The following is a 26,162-nucleotide window of genomic DNA, read 5'->3' on the forward strand; positions in this document are numbered from 1 at the left end:
CACTCATTCTACAAAGTCAAATTCTCTGTACTCAGGGAAATTCCATTGCTTAGCATGCTAACCCAAGGCATGCTATATTGTTATGCTCCCAGGCATCCTGAGGAGAAAAGGGAAACTGTGGGACCCTAAAGAAATTAACCTCAACAAAGGTGACCTCTTGCTTCCCTTCTTAGCACATTGCTTTTATGATTACAGTGACTTCATTTGGGGAGTCAGGCTCTATAGGTGAAATCTATAAGCATTCTGTTACTGGTCATTTTTCTCTGAGAGACTTTTATCATGTTTCTTCATTGAAATGATCCTGAAAGGAATTTCAACTTTGGAACACAATGCAGTCTGCACACTAGCAAGCATACACACTTTATAGTAAATATGTGGTGTTAAGGCAGTAAGCAGTAAACAGTTTTGAAAACAAATTGTTTCCTTCAATCAGACGAGATAAGTGTGGTTATTAATGGTGGTGAATATATTTATCCAGGAATACAGACTTGCCTAGACAAGAAATTTTGTATTTGTGGAACAGCATTTCTCAGTTTGTGGATTTATGTCTAAACTAAATGTGAATATGTTCTATTGCTCTTGAGGTGGATGACATGAGATTGAAGTAGGTATTTTAATATCCTGTTTAATGTCAAGTTAGGAAATTAGGTTCTTCCTCAACCTTTGAGTTTTAGTCATAAAAGACTAGTGGGTCAGGACCTCCCAGTGTTTCACCATACACCATCTATTCAAATGGAGTAGGCTGACAGCCCCAGGCAGTAAAAATCCCCAGCTGTTTATGGGAAAAATATTTCCTGTCCACAGGATTGTGAAGGTAGCTCAGTAATTTTGAATATATTCATGTAAACCTATTTGTACCTTTTTTTTTCTTTTTTTTTTTTTTTTAGATATGCAAAAGAAAGTGAAATCTGGGGTAGCATTGCTAATAAGATTTATCTGGTAAAATAGGTTATAGATAAAGAAAACACATAAGGGAGAAATGAGTTCTATCAGAAAGGACAACAAAATTGAATTGTGAGCTTCATGTTTTGGGACAACTACATTGCCTTTCCCTTGCACTTACACCATTGCTGAAGAGAAAATGCTTATCTACTCACATGAAAGGCCCTTCTTCTCTACCTATAATACTGAAGATAAAAAGGATTCTGCCACACATTTACAAAAGAAAGATCTCACACTTCCCATTGCTTAAGCAAATTTGACATGTTATTACTTCAAATAAATAGAATATTTTGTTGCTTGTTTCTGAAATTTTTGCTCCACATTACCTATCAGCAAATTGGTTTAAGCGACTGAGCAATAATGATTCTGTAATTTTTCTTTAACATTCAATGCCTTCTGGAAACCATACTGCAGATCAACTTCTTAAAGATACCTCTGATGTCCATAAGCCTTAGCAAAGTGCTTCCATGAAAAGACTGCCTTTCAGTTCAGTTTGTTTATTTCAATTTGTTGTATATACACCACATTTTCAGCTCAGACCAAGAAGATGAATGAAAATAAATAATGACACATCTGCAGTAAGAATTTTGTGGCAAAAACCCTTAGTAAGATATTGTGGTTTCAATGCAACCACAACACAATGACAAACTTCCTCTGTAAATGACAGATCTAATTGTAAAGCTAAAATTATAGTTCCATGAAAAAAAAAGAACAAGTACTGAAGACATAGTATCTACTGCATGTTGACATGTGGCTGTATTCCAACAAAAGCATCCCTATTATTCATTAATTGATTTACACCTCTTATCTTCCTATAACATGCAACATTTATTTACCCTTACATTTTGAGGCATTACAGCTTCTGCTGACATGGATATTTTCTTAAAATAGAACATTACAGCAGTCCCCTGCTAGATGTTTAAGCTATGTGTATGTTTATTTTTTAATTTTTTTCTTGAACTTTCTAACTGTGAGCAGGCTGGGAATGTAGAGTCATGATGAATGAGAGTTTGCTTTATTAAAAAAAAAAAAAAAAAAAGAGAAATGTAGACATTTGATGTAACACTGAAAAATTCACAGCCTCCTACCTTAAAAACAAACATTTCCCGGCGAAGAATAGCCAGAGTGTTGAAGTTCCCATCACAGATGTTAGGCTTGGCTCCAGGATAGGAAGGTTTGTCACCAGTGGGTGGCCGGGGAGGTTTAGGTTGTCTGTCATTCTTTCGGGGGTCTGCTGGAGGGACTGAACGATGTGGGGGCACTGTTGGCAGAGGTCTGGTTGGTGGTGGTATCCTGTCAGGTGGACCTTTAAAAATACAGCAGCTGGATGTAATATACAAACCCACCAAAGGAAACATACACAACAAAAAACAGCTGTAAGCTGTACAAACCCGACAGTGAAAGGGGAATGAAAAAGTGACCTAGAATACCTTTTTGATGTTATTAAATCATTGAATCATAGAATCACAGAATATACTGAGTTGGAAGGGACCCATTAGAACCACTGAGTCCAGCAACACCCCAAGAGTCACACCATGTGCCTGAGAGTGTTGTCCAAATGCTTCTTGAACTCTGTTAGGCTGGTGCTGTCAACACTTCCTTGGGGTGCCTGTTCCAGTTACCAACCAGGCACTGGTTGTAAAGGGCATAAAAAATGACTACCAAAACCAAGGAAAATAATTAGTTTTCATTATCCAAAAATCTTCCTTTTTCGAACAACAGTCCAATAAAACCTTCAAAGGATGCTTAGACTACCATCATTTCACATGAGGAGTAGTTCAAAGCAAATTTTTTGCCAACTGAGTAAGAGCTGTTATAACAGAATCATTTTCTCTCATAAAAATAAATGGGAAAAAAATCTTGTTCCTTATAAGATCATCATCATTCAATAGATTTTCAAACTATATTTTAATCTCTAATCATCAATTCGCACAGGCATATATGTTGCATACCTGCTACTTCTTACTGACCAAATTTTTAGACCAAGTAATGTCATATTCATTAGAGACAGGACATTCACAGCTTTTTCCAATGTCCCTTGGCATGTACAGGAGCTCCTAAAACTGGACCTCAAATCCTAGGCATGTATATAACACACAAACCCTACCATCCCCTTCCATGCTTCATGCATTTTCTTCAAGTGGAAAATTAAAACTCTGTAGAGCAGTTGTAAAACATTTTTCTTAATTAAAACATATTATTTGTCAAAATATACAGAGTTTTATGAAATTACCATCCCACTCATAATTTATCTACCTGCAAGTCATCAGGCCATGCCAGACAGATACTGATCATAACCCCAATGGCTTACTGAATGACTTGAAATGAATGTATTGAAAATACATTCCCCCCTCTACAAATATCAGCAACATTTATTTTTCACAGAAAAAAAAAAGATAAGAAGCTTCACTTGGATCAGTAAGACGTCTGGAAACAAGATGTATGTCTTAATTTTTGTTCATTCTATTTAGGCCTCTCTCCAAATCATTTAAATAGATACTCACTTTGACTTTAAAAAATAAATAGTCTGTGCGACCACCTTCAGAAACACTTTTGAATAGTAAGACAACTCTAAAACTGCACAAATGACATTTGAATTTCTGAGAATTTTACAAAAAACACAGACTTTATAAAGAAAAAGATGGATTATGTAAGGAAATCTTAAACTTGCCAAATGGCTGTCATACAATTTGATAAGGCATTTATTTCATTCACAATTTTAAGACTTGTGACATTTATAATTTACAGTTAATAACAGTATTTCAAGGAATATTGCAGACCAAAGTAATTATTTTAATAGGTGTGACATTTTTATTGAGGCATATGATTCTAGATCACATCTTGATTTTAAAGGGAGCAAAGGAATCAGTTTGCAGTAGCTCGTGTTGGAAATTTTTTAACCCCAAACCAAAGTTTTTTTATGCCATTTGGTGGTGATGTCAGATATTACTTCCCAGGGGTAACACATTTCTCCTAATGTATAGCCCACAGCTGCTCCAGCTTAGCAGCTAGTTTTCAGCAAAGTATTCTTGTCTAGCCCTTAAGTCTAGACTACCAACTTATGAGGTCATGAGAAACAACCCTCCTTCCAGCTAATCACACAGGAAAAAAACCCCAACCAAACAAAACTTGATCAACCAATCATTATGAAACTGCTATTTATGCTTTATGAAAATATATATCTGTGCTTGTGACTATGATATTTTAAAATTCTTGTTACTATTGCACCATGGAGTCTGCAGATGTCCAGTTAGCAGTACAGTAATGCTACATGATAGTAGTTGCCCTTTCTGGTAGGAAAGATAAAGAAAGAATGGCACTCACAATATTCAACATAAACATGACAAACTACACAGGAAAAACTGGGAGTACATAATTTAATCCAATGCAGACTTAATTAAGTAATATTATGCAAGGCAATATCAAATTATATGTACTGGATACAGAACATTAAAACAGAGATATGACAGCATTTTCAATTCTAAAAATAAAATATATCTTTAAAGAAAAAAAGAAAAGAGACCATTTAGCATATACCAACAGAATCAAAGATATTAAAACTAAAATTAAAACTCTGTCTTTGGAAATTTAAGGGATGGTAATATGGGGGTTAATGTTACATTCAACCCATAATCACAATTATGTTATTGTTTTGACTTTTAAAAAAAATTCATTTGCCTTGTTAAATGCAGAATTTATTTGCATCACATGTATTTTATATCAGGCCACAAAAACCTAAATTAACATATTTTAAAGAAGTAGTGCCTTCTTTATCCTCTGTAGGGACTGGTGGTAACATTATTTTGAGATCAATTTTTCATATTTGTCATAAAAAAGGGTGTTTTCTGGACCACAGATTTTGAGGGAAATTTTCTGTATTTTAACTGATATCCTAAGAATCAACCAATTCATGCAGTTACACGAGCTTGGACACCTGTGTAAATAATCTCATTATAGTTAAAGGACTGCACTTCTTAATATTTTCACAGTTTGGAATAATTTTGCATGAATTTTCTTTATGGATTTTTAAAACATTTAAAATTATTATTCCAGACAAGTGCAAATTTGAATATAAGTTGTGAACAGTGAGAAACAAGTAAGAGTGTCCTCAAACTCTTCGGATGTTTTACTCACACAGAGACTGTGGCATAACAACTGGTGAAGGCCACACTAATGAACTCTTTGGGGAGGTGATATGGACAGGAGGACCTCAAAGGCATTCCAAACCAAAAAGCACGTGTTGTCTGAAGAGAATGTGACATACCGTATATCTTCTGGATGCCCTGTAAATCGTCATTAGGTAGTTTGAAGTTGTCAGTTTCCATATATTGGTAAAATGGAGCCATGATTGCAGTGGGGTCATTAGAGTGCTCCAAGCCCAGAGCATGTCCAAGCTCATGCACTGCAACTAGAAAGAGATCGTTTCCTGTGAAGAGAAGGAAAGGGTAAAGACGTTTGAATCCACAAAGCCAGTAAAAAAAAAAAAATACACATGGAAGGCTCTGCACTTGCAAGATGTTTTGACTGTATTTGAGTTTCACAAGGTGATGAGTAGTAATTAATGGATCATAAATGATATCAAGGATAATGTGGCAGAAAAGGCAGTTTTCTCTTGATTTTTTCCTCTAACAAGAAAACCATTATGCTATAATATATGGCACTCTTACAGTCAGCATAAACATAAACCTTTTTAATTGATACACATGCTAAGTGTAGGGTTCAAGTGTCATAGCTCATGTCTAGGCTTTTGTGCAATTTATGACTTGATATTTCCATGAACCCAACTAAAAATGCTTTCATTAAGACATAGTTCCACTATGAAAATATCTTGGCTTTGTTTGGTAAACTTCACAACCTGAAGACTACCTATTCAGGACAAACCCCACAGAGCACTTAGTCATCCAAACACTTGTAATCAGACCCCTGCTGATTATATGTAGATGTTGTCCATTTCTTAATCACTGTAACTGAAATCCTAATGAGGAAAATAGATGCCCTAATATACCCCAGTGTGCAATTCCTTGTAATAACTGTAGTTTTTTATTTAAGTATTAGAGCTTTTTTAATTTCTTTAGGACTAAAGAAAAACCCCAAAACCATGCATTCATGCTATAGACCAGTTTAATGTTTTTGTTATATTCTCTTCTCAAAAGTATCTTTAAACCCTTTATAACTGAGCATTAGATACAACTGGAAGATTTGGCAGTAGAATTATGGCACTCTTCTGAAGCAAACATAAATCAAAATCAAACATAAACAAATCAAATGGGATCTTTTATAAGAAAAATGTTTCAGAGCTAGACTTCTATGGTACCAATTTTGCCTATTTTTGTTCGTCTAAGATTTCATTCTACATGTCTTTCTATGAGTCTTTCATACAAATTCTGTCGTACTTAACCTGTCACAAAATGAGACTTTGGAAAAGCATTTCAGAGCAGGAGAAAATTCCAGCTGTCTGAATAGGGTCACATCCAGAATAGAGCTCATTTTACCACCTAGGGATGGGAAGAGCTATCCTCCAGAAGTGTGATCCTGTCCCACTGAAAAGAGAAGTACTCTGGATCAGCAGCTTGTGCTGACCATCTAATTTTTAAATGCTGAACTCATGTGAAAATGGTGTCACCTACAGTAAGTAGTTTTTTTGTTGAAAGAGAAGTATAAATAATGAAAGGCCTGTGCTTTGGCCTAATAGTCATATATTGATTGTGATTATGAAAAAAAATGGTCAACCTTAGCTCTTATCCTATAATCTGTAGATTCTTTGGGGATAGACAGTTATTTTCCACTGCTGGAACTTGATCTGGAAGTACTTTTAAAATGTCAGTAGTAATAATATTAAGTTGCATCAGCAACAAAATTACACGTATATACATTACAGAACTTTGAGGACATAGTTGACAGTATTTCAACTTCTCAAGCATTTCCTCCTGTTGACACAAAAAAATAAACTTCATCCAAAGTACATATGAAACAGGAAACACTAGATGCCTTCATGATGTACGAAGCCATGCTGATGTCTCTAAAATAAATTTTTGAATTAAATCTTGAAAACAGACACAAGTAGAATTATATGCTTAATTCACACAGTCTTCTCATAAATTCTGATTCTTAATTTGAAAATATGAGAACTAAATGTTCTCGATCTTTTATTCAATATAACCGTGCAAAAAAATCACATACTTCAAAAATTAATGTGACGTAATGGGCTTTTAGAAATGAGAAGTTTATCCTATCATTTATAATTATGTGGTTTCCAGATGAAATGTTTTGTGACAATATTTTTCTTAGATGCAGCTCTTTTTATAGTAAAGCAGAATCTCAATGTGCTATTTCAATAGGTTTGATAAGCCTGACTATCCTGGTGACAAATGCCCTTGATATCTGAATCTAGCCTGCTATATGCAGACAAAGATGATCTTGACATCATCTCATATGAATAATCCATAGCCTCTGTAGCTAACATCAGCATAGGAAGTAATGCACAGAAGGGACTTTGCAAAGGTTTTCATTCTGCACTTAGAATGGAATAATTAATGTAACTTTAAATAATCCTAGGTTTAAGATGGAAAGACAGAAGAGCATGTTACTGTACTACAGCTTTCATACTATGATAAAAAGTCTCACATTATTTTTCAATTCTTTTCTGAGTTTTGTGAAAGTTCTAAACTAGGCTTATTAGAATGCGAAATTTCTTTCCCTGGTATTAGCTTGAATATTTAAGAAGCAACCTTCTTTTGCTTTTCAGACTTTCTGAAAACAAATTTCCCTCCTATGCCCATGCTTTCTACATCAAAATTAAGAATATTAACTAAGTCTTATATTTAAAAAAAAGCATTAACAAGTTTGCCACATTATTTACTGAATTATTTTCAAATAGTTTTGATTTAAGAGTGTTTATTCTACCACTATCATTAGGCTCATTACTATCAATAGATGAAACAATTTTCTACATGTTTTACCTGTAATGTTTGAGGCAAGAAGTCTGGGAAGTTAACTAGTTATAATTTTTTAAATTTCAAGAAACCACAGTTAATCAACAGTCTTGGAAGAGTCTACTACTTCTACTTGTGCCAGTTATGCAATACATGGATCATCAATGCATCCTTTGGTTCTCAGTCCTTATTGAGTCCCCTTACAGATTTCCAGAAATTTCTACATTTTGTTCCATGTTGATCTGAAAGAAGTGAAATACACAGTAATAGGGAAATAAATAAAACTTCTTTTCAGCTACTGGCATATCTTCCTTCCAGAATCACAGACAATGAGCATATATAGTAGAGCACTTCTACAGTAGTACTGAGTGACAGTGGGACCATGTCAGACAACAGGTACTATGCAGGGGCTGGCTGTTTCTCCTTTTGTCTTTTAGATAGGGGAGATTACGTAAAGAGAAAAAACAAACCAAACCAAACGAAAAAGCCCCAACCAACCAAAAACCCCCAAACATTACTTTCAGTGTTTGACTGCCCCTCTGGATTTAATCTTTATATCCACCTGGCATAGTGCAACTTGTAGCCATCAGGGGAGCCATTAAGTGTGGCAAAGGCAGAACAGCCCTTGAGCAAATGAATAAGGGGGAAGGGAGAAGGTCACAGGAAAGAGCTGGGAGAATTATATTCTTGCCTGGAGTGACAATGATTTAACAGGGAACGTATTTTATACTTGTAGCCAAATAGCCCCATTATTCACAACAATTTCCATCAAGAGTCATGATTGTCTCCAGGGCATCCTGAATTTAAACTGACCCAAATAACTTAGTGAGGGCAATTGAAACTCAGGTATAAACCAGCCCAAGTTGAGCCATCTGAGTCCAGCACAGGTAGAGCTTTATTGCTATCTTACTTTCTATCATTTTTGCTTTGCATATGATTAGATTTTTTTAATTAGGCAGCAATTATTCAGTGCCTCTTTGCTTTAGGGAGCTGACTTACCCTGAGTACCTCAATATTACCATAGAAAGCTCCTGAGAGTGCAGAAGGACAGCCTCCTGTAAGTCTTGCTCTTTTTCTCAAGGCTGCACACAAGTGTATTTGTGACTGTAAGGTCGATGGTAGCCTACCTTCAATCCCTTGGTCAGTGCTCAAAACAAACAGAAGTGTAAAATAAGTGAGCATTCATATTTGCTCAGGCTAGCTTTCTTATCCTATCAATATCGGGGAGTTATTACATTTTCAGTTGCCACTGTTTAAGGAGAGAATCCCAAATCATTCTGTATTTCAGTATACATTATCCAAGTAGGACATATTTCAGTAAACATGGCAAAATGAAGCACCATCACAAACTCTAACAAGTTGTAACAGAGTTAAAATTAATATAACTACAATGGTTTTTAAAGCAAAAGTTGCCACTGAAGGATATACAGTGGTGAATATTCATGATAGTCTGAGTTAAATCTTGTTGCATAACCACAGAGTAGTAGAAAAATATTGGAAAATATATTTCACAAGTCCAAAACTTGTGCATCTCTATTCTTGTGTTCTCTATTAACATGGAGATTTGGAACAGAATGGCTGTAAGATCAAAAAGTTTGCGATTATTTTTCTTATTTTGTCTCAAGTTTGATTTCACAGGGGAAGAAAAAAAAGATACTGTGCGTAAAGAACTAAGATAAAATTATTATTTTTATACTGACACTTTTCTCTGAGGCTATAAACTATTTTAGGCACTAAATCTGCCTGACTTAACAAATACTGCCCAAACTCCAGAATATAAATATGTATTTACACATCAAATATTCAACAGCCAGCAGTGTGAAGCATGTTGTATGGGGAAGCCTTTCCCTACAGCTAATATATACACTATTATTCACATCTACAGATAAACAAAGCTAATGTGTTTGTCCATAGTAAGTTATTAAGAAAACGTAGTTCTGAAGATATTAATTTCCATTTTAAATGGTATGTGATTTCAATTTATGAAAGCAACCACTTATTGGCTTAACATGTGACCTCAGTTTTGAATATTTTTCTATCCCAAGGAAAAGAAAAAGAAACCTTAGAAAATGAATTTCAAATTACGAACTGTAAAAATACAAAGATATTTTATACATAGATATTTTATACATAGACATACACTCATTCTTCCAAAGACTATTTTATTTCATTTTTCATGATGTAGAAAGATGTTTTCTAATTAAATTCATATCAAACTGAAATTTAAATCTGTGCAAGACTTCTTTTATAGACCTATTACCAAAGAGACAGTATCTCAAAGGCAAACTTAAAACTAATCAGAAATATTGCACACACACAAAATACCCATCATTTTCTGTTCAATGTAAGCAGAATTTGCATTTTCATTCTCATGTTCATTTGTACTACCTGATGCATCCTAATAGGTGAAATGCTACAAACTGTAGAGTAAGAGTCCTACTCTACACCACATACAAAAAAGAAAAAAAAAAAAGTGAGAAAAAAGAAAAAAAAAGTTTTATCTTTGTTATTATTATTCTTTCCAGACAGGACAGAATTTTGAGGATGCTATTTCAAAAATCAGTCACAAAAAAAGATTATTTCTCTCTGACCTTATTACAGTACAGCAGAACTGAGCATATACATTATGTATGCACTTATATAAGCACCATATATGTACATGTATGCTATACTGAGCATATACATGGACCTAACTGCAAATCATAGGAATACTCTTACCCAAATAAAGGTGCTACATTTTCCAGTCTAGGAAACCATATATAGTTGCTTGACATTATCTCAGATTTCTGCCATTGGCATTAAAATTTGGTAGCCTGGGGTTTATTTTGGAAAGAGAGTCTTGCTAAAAGATGGATGAAGCACCTTTGAAAAATGAAGAACAAATCTAATGTTTCATAATTTTAAATAAAAATTTATCATATAGAGCATATCTACTTTCTGTATGAACTTAGTGTATCTATTTTTATACACTGTATTTTAAACAATCATATTTAAACAATAGATCTATATATTTAGGGTTTTTCATTGTGACAAAATACAGTGACATAAAAATGTCTTCTTTCACTCTATTAGTACATAAATGCATAATAGGTCCTTTCCAGTAGGCTTAGTGAGATATATATGTGTGTGTATATATATATACTTATAAGTGTGTGTGTGTGTGTATATATATATATATATCTGTATGCAGACAGAACATGAGGCACAGACATTTGTTATATACAAAGTCTGTATTAATTATATTGAATTAGAATACCTACAGCCATATGTGCATATTTTTAAAAAAGTATTATACTTTAAAAAGTTTAACAGATTAGTGTGAAATTTAAAATTGCTTGCTTGAAATTTGACAAGGGCACATTACTACAGAGCACGGCTGTCTTCAGTTGACTCAGATCATTGATGAGAACATTTGAGTTTAGTGGCCTGTGAGTCCATCCTGGCAGTGCTTTACTGTTTCTGTATATTTTGGGCATAATTTAGAAGAAGTCAGGAGCCCACCTTCTTTTATAACACATAGCAGCCTGTACTTCGAAGGCAAAGACATACAAAAGACAAGAATTTCTGACTTACTACTTAGATCTGTTGCCAACCACATTCTACAATATTTAGTAAATTGCTTGAAATGGGTGGAATTAATTACTTTCGGTATTCTTAAATTCCTTTTTATAAAAAGCACGGATATAAGAATATTTCTACTTTTTCCTCACAGTTTCAATCACTAGTACTGAAAAAATATGCAAACCATTCTGACTAGTGAATCAGTACCAACTTCCCCAAAGAGAGACAACCGAAGCAGCTAGAGATGATCCTAGGGGAGGCAGAGAAGACATGAGAGCTTGCTTCAATGTGATGGTATGTGTTCCTTTTGAAAATGTAATGCTTATGGCTTTATTTCATGCTTTGAGGAAACCCTGCTGTGACAGGAAACCTAGCAAACAAAACAAACTCCTACATTTATTTTGAATCTCTAGCTCCTGGGATCAACTTCATCACTCAGGTCCACTACTGAATTTGTACATTATTCTCAAAAGGCATTTTCATTCTACTAGGAATAAAACCATACTTATTACCAGCATGAAAAAAAATTATTTTGGGTGTTTTCATGGTGGTGTTTATACAATAATTATCTTCAATAAATTTGAATTTTAATAGAATTTTGCATTTTGCTAGAAAAGGTATTCATATTACAAATGCTGCAAATACTCTAACAGCCTTACCTATTTACACGCTCTCCTGTCTTTTCTTTGTTTCTGTTTCTATTTTTTAGAGGGAAAAATAAGCTAGAGAAGTACTTAAACCTGCTTTCTGAAGGTGGTGAAAATGAACACATGCTGGGATTGAAGATTTGGACATATACATGAGAAGAGCATGCATCACACAGTTCTCAGCTATCCTCCATGGTCTGGTCCATGTGGGTCATTCATGTGAAGGGAATGTACATCTTTCTACCCCTCCTAAGTGGCACTTTGGGTGAGAATAAATGCAAGAGAACCTTAATTGTGCATGAGGCTGTACTAAAATTAAACCCTTGTTTTCACCAAAAAAAGCAAAAAAAAAAAAGTGGGGCTTGTCTCTAAGTCACTCAGCTAAAATATAGGTTTGTTAACACTGTGGCCTTTTCTTTTACTTTTATTCATTTACCCCTATGTTCTGTATATTCTCCGATGAAGAAATATTTGTAAATGCTAGGAGGAAGGAAGGTCAAAGTGATACTGCAAATATTCACAATAGATGTAGTCTGTCATGGGACAGAAATCACAGAAGCATAGAATGGTTTGAGTTGGAAGGGACCTTGGAGACCATTCAGTTCCAACCCTCCTGTCGTGGGCAGACACCTTCCACTAGACCATCATAGAGCCCCATCCAGCCTGGTCTTAAACACTTCCAGGGATGGGGAATCCACAGTTCCTCTGGACAACCTGTTCTAGCGTCTCACCACCTTTTAGAAATCTGAAAGAGTCCTAGAGATCACTGAATCGCCACAATAGAATGCACAGAGAATTTAATTTATGTATAAATCTTGTGTTGGCTAATATTTTGTTTGATAATTTTTTTATCCTGCACCAGTAAACTACTAAGAGTAATTATAATATCCTCTAAATTATCTCACATTAAACCCACCAAAACCATGTTATTACTAGCATACTGTTGTATCTTAACACAGACACAGGACTTTGAGAGTTTTAAAACAGTGACATAGTAGTTTGTATTTATATATGAAGTTCTTATATGAACAATTCTTCCTTCACTGTTACTTTGGTTTTTTTTTTTTTTTTTTTTTTAATTCACATTAAGAAAAAAAAAATCAAGATGGATTTGTCCATGGTTTGGGTACTTTTCATTAAACTGGTGATAAAAAAGAAGTGGGAATTTTGAATCCTAATTGGCAAAGTGATTAGAAGAAAAAAAATCATTAAAAGTTCTCTGACCTGAAAAGAAGACAAGTTTTCTAAGAAGTCTGTGGACTTCAAAGAGAAACCCAATCCAAGTGTGCACCATATTTTACATTGAGACAACTTCAAACTGGGGATTGTGTATACAGAGAAAGTGACAGAAAGACAAATCTGCTACTTAGGTCTTACTTTGTTAAAACTTACTCATATGAAATGCTCTGATCTATTGGAGAATCTGCTGCTAAGATTCTAGGATTCTATATCCATACATCTGTATGCTCCTCTAGCTAGAGGACCACTATAAGCCTCTCTAGAACTCGGAGAATTCAGTCAGTTCACACTAGTGACTCTTGGCACCTGTTGGCAGGGAGATGACTGAGCCCCTGCCATGGAGGGGCAGCCTCCAGGATGACAGATTGCAGAGGGCAGAGCAAAGGGTGCTGGAGAGGACAAGATGGTCAGGCAGCCAAGCCATGCTCCTGGGCTTCCCAGCAGAAGGAAGACTGCAAGAATTTGCTTAGAAAGGAAGATGAAGGCAGGAGTTCATCGCCCCAGGCAAAGTTCAGGAGAGATTGTTCACGAGAATGAAGGCCAGGACAGAAGTCAATCCTAGCACTTCCCCTTCTTTGAATTTGGAGCTCAGCTTAACCCCATCCTGGGGCAACAGCAGGTGGCCCCAGCAGGAAGAAGGGACAATGCCAGAGGCTCGATGTCTGATGGCTCTCAGACCAGAGCTTCCCACTGGGAAAGAAGAAATCTGAACACAGAGTCATTGGAGCCACAATTTTCTGCAGGTGTTGTGCCACATCCCATACTCAGGAATGGTGGGATCACATCTCTGCACCCCTGCAAGGCACTATGGCCAGCCCTACCAGTGTCACAAGTTATCATTAAAAACAAAAAACAGCTAAGGAGTGACTATTGATTGATTATATGTGTATTTTGGTTGCTAACTCTTCCTGAAGCTCAAGCCCTACTGCTTTTGCTGCTTCTGCTAGCACTACTAGCTGGAACACAGCTAACAACATTAATTCAATGTCACTACTGGATCTTCAGCATCCTGAATACTCAGTGCTAATCCCATTTCCTCATCTAACATAGTATCAGTTTCTCAACTGCACCATAAGAAAGGTGCTCTGTATGATTCTTAGAAATGGGAAACTAAAAGTATGTTTACACATTACCATACTAGCAACTATGCATTCAAAATTTCAGAGGAGCAATCCACTTGTGCATTACTGTATTCAGACCAATATGAGTGTTTGTTTTACCATACTGAGAGGGGCAGGGAACATCCTATGCTTGCAACTGCCCTTACTGAACTGCTCCCAAAACAGCCATCCCTGGGGCTGAGACAGATTTCTTTTGACCCCTGTTGGTGTTGCTGTTTTGAAGTTCTTATCACCACAGACTGAAATGCCACCTATCACTAAAACCTGAAACAGCATGATTCAACATCACTAGTGCAAGCTATCTAGCTACTCAACACTATAACACAAATGCCTCTACCTGCACTTCTCACAGCAAGAGAACAGAAACAGGTATTTTAGAACATGATTCTACTAGTTTGTTTTAGACACCTACTTCAGGATGCAACAAGCCTTACCCAGGAAGGCAATGTATCTCTCCTACAACTCTAAAGGGCCTCCATGAGATTAACTCAGATTTAAACACCAACATATGGTCCGATTAATTCCACCCCCTCAAGTCTTCTGGCTTTTGACTTAGGTCTTTTCTTTTAAGTCACTAGCAAAACATTAATTATAGAAATGCAGAATCCAGACTTAAGTGATATATGTACAAACCCAGGAAGTACTTATCATAGGCTGACTTGAAGGAGAGACTTAAACCTTAAAAAAACCCCAAAACAATAAAACAAAAGTATTTTGCACAAAAATGTTGCTCTTTTAACCTTTTTTATTTTTCTGCTTTCATCTTTTTTCACAACTTAGTATTTTAGCTGTTTATGTTTCCAGCTATTGGTGTTACCTGTTCAGCCCTTTTTGGAACCCAAACCGTTAGGAAGAAGCCTAAATATAGATTAAAACCATTTCAGTCTCAGAACATATGGTTTTGGCATTTTGAAGTGAAGAACTGTCAGAAAAAGCATAAATTAGACTTGAGAATGCTAATATTGTAGCAAATCTTCCATTAGTTAATGATATAGTATTCTTCAAATTCGGATATAGTATTATCATATTTTTCATTATCTACATCTTTATAATTTTTCAATATCCATTACATTTCTGCTTAATAAATAAATATGTAATTAAATATGCAATTACTGTAAAATTCTGCTCTCGTTCTCTCAAGAAACCATGACAACATCCATATTAATTGGCAACATGATTTTTCAGATTCTGTTTGCCCCTAAAAAGGCAGGAGAAATGAGATGGCAATGCAGTAATAATATTCTGTAGAGCGTCTTTGGTATTTCCTAAATCTGCTGTCTTGAAGAAAAAGTCTCCATTAAGGGGCCCTAGCAACAAACAGAGACTTGACGCACCCTGGATCACATGGGAGTTGGAATGCTAAGCCTGATGCCTGCTTTAAATGACTGAAATGTCACTTTCTGTCTAAAGGGAGAATTTTAGGTTCATAGATAAAGCCTCTTTCCTAAATTACCTCCACTAGGAGACCAGACTGAAAAGAAAAGTAAATAATTTCAAGCCATTCATTCACTCATTAGCTGATTTTTTAGTTGTAAACTTTTTTTTAATTATTTGTAATAATAATAAAGGGAATTTTCACTCTCTCCTTTTTCTTTTTTTTTTTTTTTTCCCTTGGAACACAACATGTTTGAGATATGACTTTTCCATAGCAAATAATCTTTCAAGAATCTGAAATTCAGTCTCTGGTGTGAAATCTCATATCTCATAAGGCAGTTCCTCTATTATTAGCACTACTATTAGCTTGCATCATGCATTTTAAAGAAATACTGCCTGTTGGTAGGCTGATGGTAACACTTATAAAATACATAGAGGATAAGAGCAAAAAGCAGTGGAACTTTTTTTTTTTTTCCTTTTTCTCCCACTCTCTAAAACTTTCTGAAACAGGTAAGAATTATATGAAGTTCTCTCAGATTCTGTATTCAAAATCCCCTAAGCTTCTTTCTAAAAGGAGGAAAAGCTAAGGTAGGAGTTTTTTGTTTGCTGTATATGTAGTGTTAGAGGGGGTTTTTTTGAGTGAGAGGTTGTGGGGTCATAAAAACAATCATGAAGAGTCTGGCTACATTTTATGTTTGGACTCACTTAAAATAATTCTATTTGCCTAAACAAAAATGGCTTCCCAGTTATCTTTTCTCATACACTTCAGGGAAAAATAAGAAGGACAATAAGAGAAGAAAAAGCCAAAAACTCCAACACCATTAGTTTCAACTTATTAATTACTTCAACAAACTTTTTCAAGTAAATTTCACATTTTTCAATTAAATTTCCTCATGTAAACTTAGTTCTAATATACTAATATGAGGATCTGATTAAATTAATCTGTTTTGATAGATAAACTTGACTTCATTATTGCATAAACAGCTGTTTGAGACAACTACATCTTTAAAATTAAAAAAAAAAAAAGGCAGGGTTTTTTTTTTTTTCAGTGTTTGTAGGTGCAAATGCTGCCAAAATTGTCTGCAAGGACCCATGCTGCCTTTCAGCTAGATGTTTCCTTGGCAGCAAAGTCAATGTAACAGACAACGTGAACTTTCCTCATTTATTTCCGTGCACAGTCAGCCAGATCCTCTTTAACACTTTTCATTAGCAGTTTAAGAGAGGCTGGCTGATTGCAAACTGAGGCAGATGGCAAATGTAAGCAAGTGAGTTCTGCTGGCCCTGGTATGTGGCAAATAACCTCCAGTGGCAGTTTGAATGGATAGCTGAGTTTGCAACTTCCCTAACTACTCCACAAAGGATTGCAATAATCTGGGCTGCTTAGCCACACCACCATGGAAGGAATATGCAATTTGGTGGCTCAAGCTGTGCTGCCTTTCTGGTTTGTAACCTGCATCAGGACCATCTCTGGCAATTAACAGGACCATCTCTGGCAATTAAGCTACACTTTAAATATCACCTTGCTTCCATAGACATGAAAAGCATGATGTAAGATGTGCATCTTAATCTACAATCCCGCTGCTTTAATTAAGAATATCACACAGTCAATTCTCTTAACATGATCCTCAGCCTCTTTTTCAGTTTGCATAATAGGGTGTATGGAAATGTTAGCCAAGAAGGAAGCTGAGAGCAAGATATTACACACTGAGAGCCTCTGGAATGTATTAAAAGCATCGAGTCAAGCACACATCTAGAACATGGGGCTGGATTCATCCACAAGACAGCTTTCACTGACTGCCAGCTTTAAACAGATTTTCCTTTTAACAACATGCAAATGAAGTGCTTTCCTCAAAGCCAAAAGGGTGTTCCATGAAAGCAAAATCCTTCCCAAAAACTATAAAAATGAGGTCAGTACTTTGCCAACAGTTAGTATTTTCCATCATCTGGCTTCCAGCTAGTAGATGGGGTCCAACAGACAGATCCTCTTCTATCTTCATAGTTCTGTGTCCAGTGACTAACTCCTCACAAGCAGCCTGGGCCATTTATGATTTTTTTTTTATCATTTCCCATCTCTTCAATAGCTGAAAAGGATCTTTCTGTTCTCCAGTGCAGCTTTGCATACCATAATAATACTTTCAAGGATACATTTCATGCATCAAACACTGGATATCTGAGAGTTAAGATTTTAGGTACGATCTTGGAGTGACTGGATATGGGACAGGTGCATATCAGCAAGTAAATCCAGGAAGGTTTGGAAAGTTTGAAGACAGAGGACGTTCTACCAGCACAAAATGAACTTACTGATAAGGGAAAGACTGGTTTCTTTTAAATACTGCAAACATGGTTTAGTGACAGAAAGCATTATTTGTGTTAACTGATTCCTGAATCAAATTTGATTTCAGAGAAAACAATGAAATTAAAAGAATCAATCATTATTCAATATGCCTGCAACTTGCAAAGCTCTTTGAAATATTATCCTGGCATCTTCATCATTGTGTAATTTTATAAATGCAATAGTTGGGTTTTGTCATCTTTTATAATATTGCTAATTCTCTCATTTTGCACTCAAATAGTTTCAATTTAAAATGGAAGTTGTACTTCCTTATCCTTAGGATTGTATATAAACAAGGCTGCAATTCAACAGTCTCAGTCTCTTTATCCTGTAAACAAGATATGACAGAGGCCCATAAAATATGAATGGAATAGATAAAATTATTAGAAAATTACTTCCTTACAATACGAGCATCCATCTGTCTAAAAAAAAATCATAAAGAAGTAGTATTTCACATCTCCTTAAACTACAGGACATATTGTCACAGGATGTTGTGGACACCAAATGCTTATGTGAGTTCAAAAAGAGATTACACCGATTAATGAACGGAAATCCCTTATAGGCTACTAAACAGAAAAATATGGCCTGTGCCTCAGAAATTCAGTGAGCCACAGATTATGGAAGCTAAGAAGGACTATGCCGGGGTTTTACTGCCATATGCTTACCCTGTTCTTATTCTCTTCTTTAGGTATTTGTTAATAGCTATTAACTGGAGATAGGATATTTTGTAGGATAACCTTTGATCTGAACCCATCTTTGCAATTCTCTGTTTACAAAGCACATACACAAGTACTATAAAATAAAAATTCCATTAAGATATTAATATTTTACACAGTTATCCTAGTGCATAACTAGAAAATAAGCTTGTGACAACTGGATGGTCACACCGCTTGGTTACAGATCAAATTTGATGTTAATAATTGCTTATTAAAAAACATACATAATCAATTAAGAGCACTATGCTTTATGAAATTAAAGCCATGTTAACATTGTAATACAGAGCTTCCTTTGATCTGAAATGCTTGGCTTCCTTTATACCCAGCCACAGCATGAGCACTGTTCAAGACACAGAGCTCCCTTAGGAGATGGTTTTCACAACTCTGCCGGTTCACATTTCCAACAGCATATATCTCCTGTACTGTGTCAACCACACTGGCAGCCAGAAGAAATTTACTACAAGTTGATCTATGCAGTTCAGAGATCAGGATTTTCATAAATTTTTCTTGGCTGCCAGCACAGTGCCCGCAGCAGAATCTACGCACTAACTTGAGTACATTACACAAGACACTGTATTTGCATCAGGTCCAAGAAGCTTTTACTTGGCAACCTACAAAAAGCATGGTACAAAGTGACAGGTTTCTTTGCTTGTTTTCTTGTTATTGCCTGCAAACTTGAATAATTTTCTGAATGCTGGAGAGTTAACAAAAACATCAACAAAACTGAATTCTTGAATTTTTGTTTTCCCAAAGACAGAGCTTTATTATGCACAAGTTACAAATATTCCACATGTATGTAAGTACTCTGCAGTAATATTTTTCTTACATGTCACTATAAACTAAAACCATCTATTACTTCTGTAAGGGAGTCCCACTTATTATTTATCATATGGTCTTTGATGGGAGAACTATTTTCTGCAGAATCTCAGTATGGTACAGTATCTACCTTGGTAAATTTGTTACAGAGGTAAAAAGAATGCAATGTAGTTTGACTTATATTTCTCTTGCTAATATGAAGATAAAAATATCAAATTACCACTACTGATCTACTATGTTTACACTTAGTTTTTGCCAAATATTTTCTGCTGCTGGACGACACACACCCATGGTCACATTTTATCCAGTAACTGGTACATTACATATCATGTCTAATGTGCTTGAAAACTAAGCTCCCAAGAAATCCTTGTTTTCCCCAAGCCCTTCTAAATCTTGCCATTTTTTAAAAAGGTTGCACTTGTGGAAGTAGGTCAATCTTAAATTAATCTAGTTAAAAGTAGTACAATTTAAACTGGTTTAACGCTCCCTTAAATAGGTTTAGATGCATTCAGTAACTTCCTAGAAAAAAAAAAAAACCTGCTTTAAAAAAGGTTTAAACTAACTTAAGTACATGTAGACAGACAAAGGTGAAATCAATCTTGATAAACCAGTGCAATAAGGCTAATAAGATGCTCCTTTCAGTTTTGGTACAGAAACACAGAATATAACACAGAATTTTTCCTCAAGCTACTAGAAAATTTACAGAGACAGTACCTATCCCAGATGCTCCCTGGCAATGACTTTGAATGTCATCAGAGTCATTTGAAACATCCCCATTGAAGAAAATACTTTGAAAAAGGTTTTTGCTGAGGGTTTTGACAGTAGAATATCTCCAAAATACTGCCACTCCTAGGAAGAAGTCATTGTCCTTTTCTGGATTTAGATACATCATTCATTGTCCATAAATTTTTAATTTAAAAACAATGAGGGGATATATATCACCTAAATGGACTGGAGTCATGGGAACAAAGAAATCTCACCCTCATCTCAAGACTAAAATTTCTTCCTCTTTCTTTTTTCCTTCATTTTTAAATTTGTTTTGTTTTTTTGCTTACAGTTCGTAAGTTCAAAAGAAAATAAGGCTTTAATTTCTTTTCTTAACAAGGGCTGATTTTTCAGATATCTACTTATGCAACATTATTTCCATCTCCTGTTTATTCCTTTGCCATTTTGCATCTTTAAGTGTATGCATTGTGAAATATTTTCCTATAAAATCCTATACATTTTGATTTGCTAATGTTGTTTCTTCTTCTACTGTATTTTCCAAGTGCTACCAGAATAACCTGAGCTTTAATTGAGACTGCCTAGCAGCACAAGCCACTTTGTAAAATGCATGAAGAAATCATCCTGTTCCAAACAATTCAAAAAGCTAAGGCTCTTATCTCACCTGAAGTCTAGATAGGGAGATCATAAAGGAAATGGAGTCTACTGTAAGTGAAACAGCCTACTCCCACGGGAACTTGAAAAGCAGTTGTGCTAAAAGGGAAACTAGAATATGAGAGCTGACTGAAGGAAAACTACAGTCCAGTACACACACTTTGTATGAAGTATTGAAAGAATAGCATTCCCTTTCCTTATTAAAAAAAAAAAAAAATGTGCATCGTATTTTATCCAGCAGTATGTCCCTCATTCCCTGGCAAAAGAAATCCTGTCCTTGTTCCCACTGCTTCCCTGTGATGCTAAGGCTATTGTCCTTCTCTCTGGCAATATTTCTAGGATCACCTGCAGCACCATGGATGAAAATTCAGAGAAAAGACCTCCAGAGCCCAGCTGGAGTTGAGGTACCAGCTGTACTCTGCTTACAGGATATTATGAAAGCAAAGAAATACATCCTTGTAGAAAGCCTGCAAGTGCAAAATTGTATGACAGGAGGTTTTTCCCTGAGCAGTAGGCCCATTAGTCTTTGCTCCTACAAAAGCCTCATTCATTCATTCATTCATTCATTCATTCATTCATTCATTCATTCACTCTTCAGGATGAGGGAGGAGTCAAAGCACAGATCTCTTTGCAGAACATGATTGATAAGACAACATAGCATTGACATGAGAACAAAGGAACGCAGCAATACACTGTGCAGATGATTTATTTCTACTGCAACCGTCCTTGGAGTCTAGAGTATTATCACACCAAAGAAAAACACTAGAAAATTGACAAAACATGATATGAAAAAAACTACCAAAACAACCAGAAGCCTGAAGTATGAAGATACTGCAATTAAGTAGTCAGAATAAATTGCTGTAGTAATCAACTATACTCAGAATACTGATTGTGTATATGACTCCTTATTTAGAATGAAAATGACTTTAAAAAGGACAACAGTTTATGACAGCATTTCATTAAGCTGACTCTCTTTTCTGAGGTAGGTGGCATATAAAGTGTTTTCATTAGAACAGTACAAGGTAAAGAATGAGGCTAGGAGTTTTCAAAAGGACCTTATTTTTGCTGCTAAGTAAACAAGTTGCTCTGAGATTCTTAATCTCTCTGGGAAACTGGAACAGGAATCAGAGAAAACCAGCCCCTTGGGGTGAGTTTTAGTTTAAAAATAAAAACAAATCATCACATCTTTTTCCCATTCTATCGGATTTCAAATAGTATTACAAGAAGATGACAACTAGAGTATTGGAGCAATAGATCTTAAAACTGATACTCACCTGGGGAAAATGACTCATAGCTAAGGTCACATATATATTTTCCAACCTTCTGCTTTTCAGTGTTCTGCAACTTAGCTCAAAATTATAGAAAATCTAAGAGAGCTGTAAGTCTTTCTTCCCTGTCAATCCCAAATGGCATGTCTGTCTTCTTTATCCCCCTGGAAATTTTTCCCAGGCACAAAAAATCCCCAGAAAAACAAAAAACAAACAAACAAACAAAAAACCCCAAACAAAACCATAAAATTCAAAAACCTGCATGATCCTCCACTATTCCTAAACACTAATTAGCTAATTAGTAAGGCAATGAGGAAAGCCTGGCCTATCTGATAGCTAAAAGTCACTAATCAAACAGGTGCTTTGCATTTTCAGATGAAAAGAACATATATAGCAGTTTCTAGGGTTACAATGACAGCGGAGTCTTCTCTAGATAACTATGACCTATTATCCATGGTTCCCACCATTTCAACAATAAAACTAGCAGTTTTCAAAATTCTTTGGAGGACTTGCATTGGTAAGATATTTTTATTAATTATCATGTATTTTCAAAAATCTTTCCACTTTTTTTTTTTTTTTTACTGTGATTATTACATTTTATCAGGAATATATGTCCCCCCAAAAAAGTATATATGGGCACACCAAAGTACTTAAGTTATTAAATTTACAGGAGAAGTTTCCCATGATAACTATTAAACCTCCATGATATAGCTAGCAAACTTTTTTATGATAAAAGTTCAAAGATTTTTTTTCATCAAAAGATATTAAAATTCATTAATACAAGAAATATCTCTTGAAAACTGCCCTACAAAACCTCAAAGGCTGTAAAAAGAAATTAGTGCCATTTTGCACTATGAAAATTGTTTAAGTTAAAGGAGACTGAGACATCCAGAAGTTCGTTCACTTTCATACAAAGTATGGAACTGCTCCAAAAGAGTTATCCCAATTAAACTGACATCCTGACTTCAATGCACACATGCCTGTAGATTTTCCTGAGTGCTTGAAGCAAGAGCTCCAAAACCACTGAACATTATGTGCAGTGCTGGTGTCCAACCAACATAAAACACCAGACACATAAAATCACCTTCATTTACCATCACTCTAATCTGTGACTGACTATGCACCTGAACTGCACAAACAGAAGACTCCCACCAGTGTTCCTTTGAGCTAAATGTGTGAAGAGGGCAAATACGAGCTGTGCGCTATGACAGTTTTTGCTAAAGAAAGAATCTAGGGCCTGTGCCACAAGAAAGAAGTGTCTTGAACCCATTGCACAACTGAGGGCTTTCACAGTGCCATACACAGGTCTTGCTTCAACTGACTCTGGAACAGCAGAAGTATTGCACCGATGGAATAGTCACAACACCATATTTATACTCCTAAAGTGTTAAATTAAGGTTTTGTTGCAGACTCTGGGCTACAAATACTGCCACATAAAAACCACTGAATTTTACTTGGAAGATCTCAGGTGAGAAGGGGAAAGAAAAGCAATCAGATACAGCCTCTCATGATTCACAAATTCAATGTAACATTGAAATACAACAGTTCTGCACTTCTTGTCATCCCGTCATCCCGATCATCTTTTGTATGCCAGAAACATCCTATTTGTGCATCTTCTTTTGTGTATCATTGTTTGCTGAAGAGGTGTCTCAATGAAACTGGCTTAGAGAGATCTACCAGGACAACTGAAGCTGATTGGAAACAAAAGCTGTCGCAGCATCAAATACAGAATATGCATACAGAAAATCTCTTCTCTGATACCATTTTGCAGGGATGCAAAGTTAATTTAAATTAGCATTCCCAGATATTGGCAGTAATTTAGTCACCATCACATTAGAGCTTGGGCAGATTTTAGTTGTGAAGAATAACTTTAAAGGGTATATTTAGTCTTTATTTGGTAAATTTTAGGTGTGTCAACTGCTATGCAGTAATTTTTTTGACTATGGGAAATGTACTACTTAAGTAAATCGGACATGTTAAAATCAACAATTCTGAAAGACATTCAAAAGTTTTGAGAAACATCAATTCCGCTCTTGGAATGGCATCTTTAAGATTTGCCTTTAAATACTGCCACTGCATCATCATAGATACAACGGAAGACTAGGTTTTAATTACATTGGTATCCACAGAACTGGTGGACAGCTGGAGTAGTTCTTAACCACTTATATCACTGCTAAAAAATATTCCACATTTTCCCCAAACCTAAATAAGGTTAACATGTTAAAAAATGCAAAACTAAAATAGTTAGGTAAATATTCACCAGTAGAATGTTTGAATGATCATGAAGTTTCCTAATAAGAATTCATTGTTTTTCAAGCAAAACATGTTTTCCTACTGTATTACATTCAGATACTTTTCTGCCTTGGATTCAAAGAGACCGATCAACTGAAATTACTTCTAAAGTAATTTTAACCAAGGAAAGAAAACCACTTTAGGAACAGGGGAACATGGAAGCAGTTCTGTTAGCTGAAAGTTCATGCAACTTATCTATTTTGTTTAAAATTAAATCTTCTCTTACCATCATGATTGGGATTTCCCAAAGTCCATGGCTCATCTGAGTCAAAATGAGTGTCTCCCCCAATTCCAGGACCAGGAAAATAAGCATGAGCTAAAAATCCTCCCTCCCCATCAAAGGGAGAACTGTCCCCATGAAAACCTGATGCAAAAATAATAGTAATATCCACGTCTCTCTTGCCATTTTCTAATTCAATATAAGGAACTTCTTCAAATGTTAGAGGGGTTACATTCTGCCACACATCGAAGGCACGGCGAATGGCTTTACGAGTTTCAGCATCACCTACTTTTGGAGTGACGTTCTTTATGCTGAAAGAAAGAAACAGATCATAGATTAAATTTAACACAGTGGTGACACTGCTAATAACCATTTTCCCCTAGTTATTATAATCTCTGTGCTTTTAATAAAACATGCTAGTCTGGCATTATATACTTTGAGTATTTTTAAACAAGCTGGTGCAGAATTATGGTGTCAATCGGTATAGCCCTTTAAGTTAGAACTTATTATGTTAGCAAGCTTACTCCCAGCAGTACACAAAAATCTTTTATTTTGAAGATTAAAAATATATTAAAATGAAAAATTCTTAACAGTGGGATAACCAGATTAATCAACCACTGACTGTTTACCTCCTGGACCACAATTAGAATCCATCACAGCTAAAGAATGTCATGTTCTTTCTGATCAAAAGAAAAATGTTTTTAGTTAAATGAAATTTTTACTTATTAGTGAGTTCATTAACAAAAGAACTCCATACTGTGACCACCAACCAGTGTTCACAAAGCCTTGTTGCATTTGCAACTAGATAAATTCCTTATCAGAAACAAAGCATTTTGACTTCAGTATAGGCTAAGATGTCCTTTTATGATCTGATTACATCTGTAAATCTTGCATAAAACTGTAGAATCCATCAGAGAAATAATTTTGTAGAATAAAATTATATACTATCTTGAAAACATGAATTTAAACAGAAATTTTGGTCTCCACTACTTCATCAAGTGACACACAGGAAAAAGGCAAAAAAACCCATCAGAATTAGAGTGTACTCTCATAGTTATTAAATTATAGTGAAATCATGTTTTTAAAAAATCTTTATTTTCATTATTCAGTTCAAGAAAAGAATGTCAATAATCAATTTCAGACCTATCCAATTTTCTGCATCATTTCCACTCAGTTCGTATGGGCAGCAAAAACTCTATTAGGTTTGTGTCTGTTCTGAAACTGCTGCAATCAGATTCTCTTTATTCATTTGACATGTGAATGACTGAATGTCCAGCACAAATTTCAGAAATTGTGTAGTTCTAGAGTACATGTAATATTTTTGT

At 35.3% G+C, this 26,162-nt stretch overlaps 1 protein-coding gene across 1 annotated transcript in view; it reads right to left on the minus strand.

Moving 5' to 3' along the window:
- MMP16 (matrix metallopeptidase 16) overlaps positions 1-26,162 on the minus strand; it is a 161,750-nt gene that overhangs the window by 37,831 nt on the left and 97,757 nt on the right. The window contains exons 4-6 of the mRNA XM_062502793.1: positions 24,844-25,148; positions 5,207-5,368; positions 2,031-2,248 (exon numbers count right to left, since the gene is read on the minus strand). Of these exons, the coding sequence (XP_062358777.1) occupies positions 2,031-2,248; positions 5,207-5,368; positions 24,844-25,148 (685 nt within the window). The remainder of the gene's footprint in view (positions 1-2,030; positions 2,249-5,206; positions 5,369-24,843; positions 25,149-26,162) is intronic.

Source organism: Cinclus cinclus, chromosome 1 (genome assembly GCF_963662255.1).
Source record: "Cinclus cinclus chromosome 1, bCinCin1.1, whole genome shotgun sequence".
Taxonomy (NCBI): Eukaryota; Metazoa; Chordata; class Aves; order Passeriformes; family Cinclidae; genus Cinclus; species Cinclus cinclus.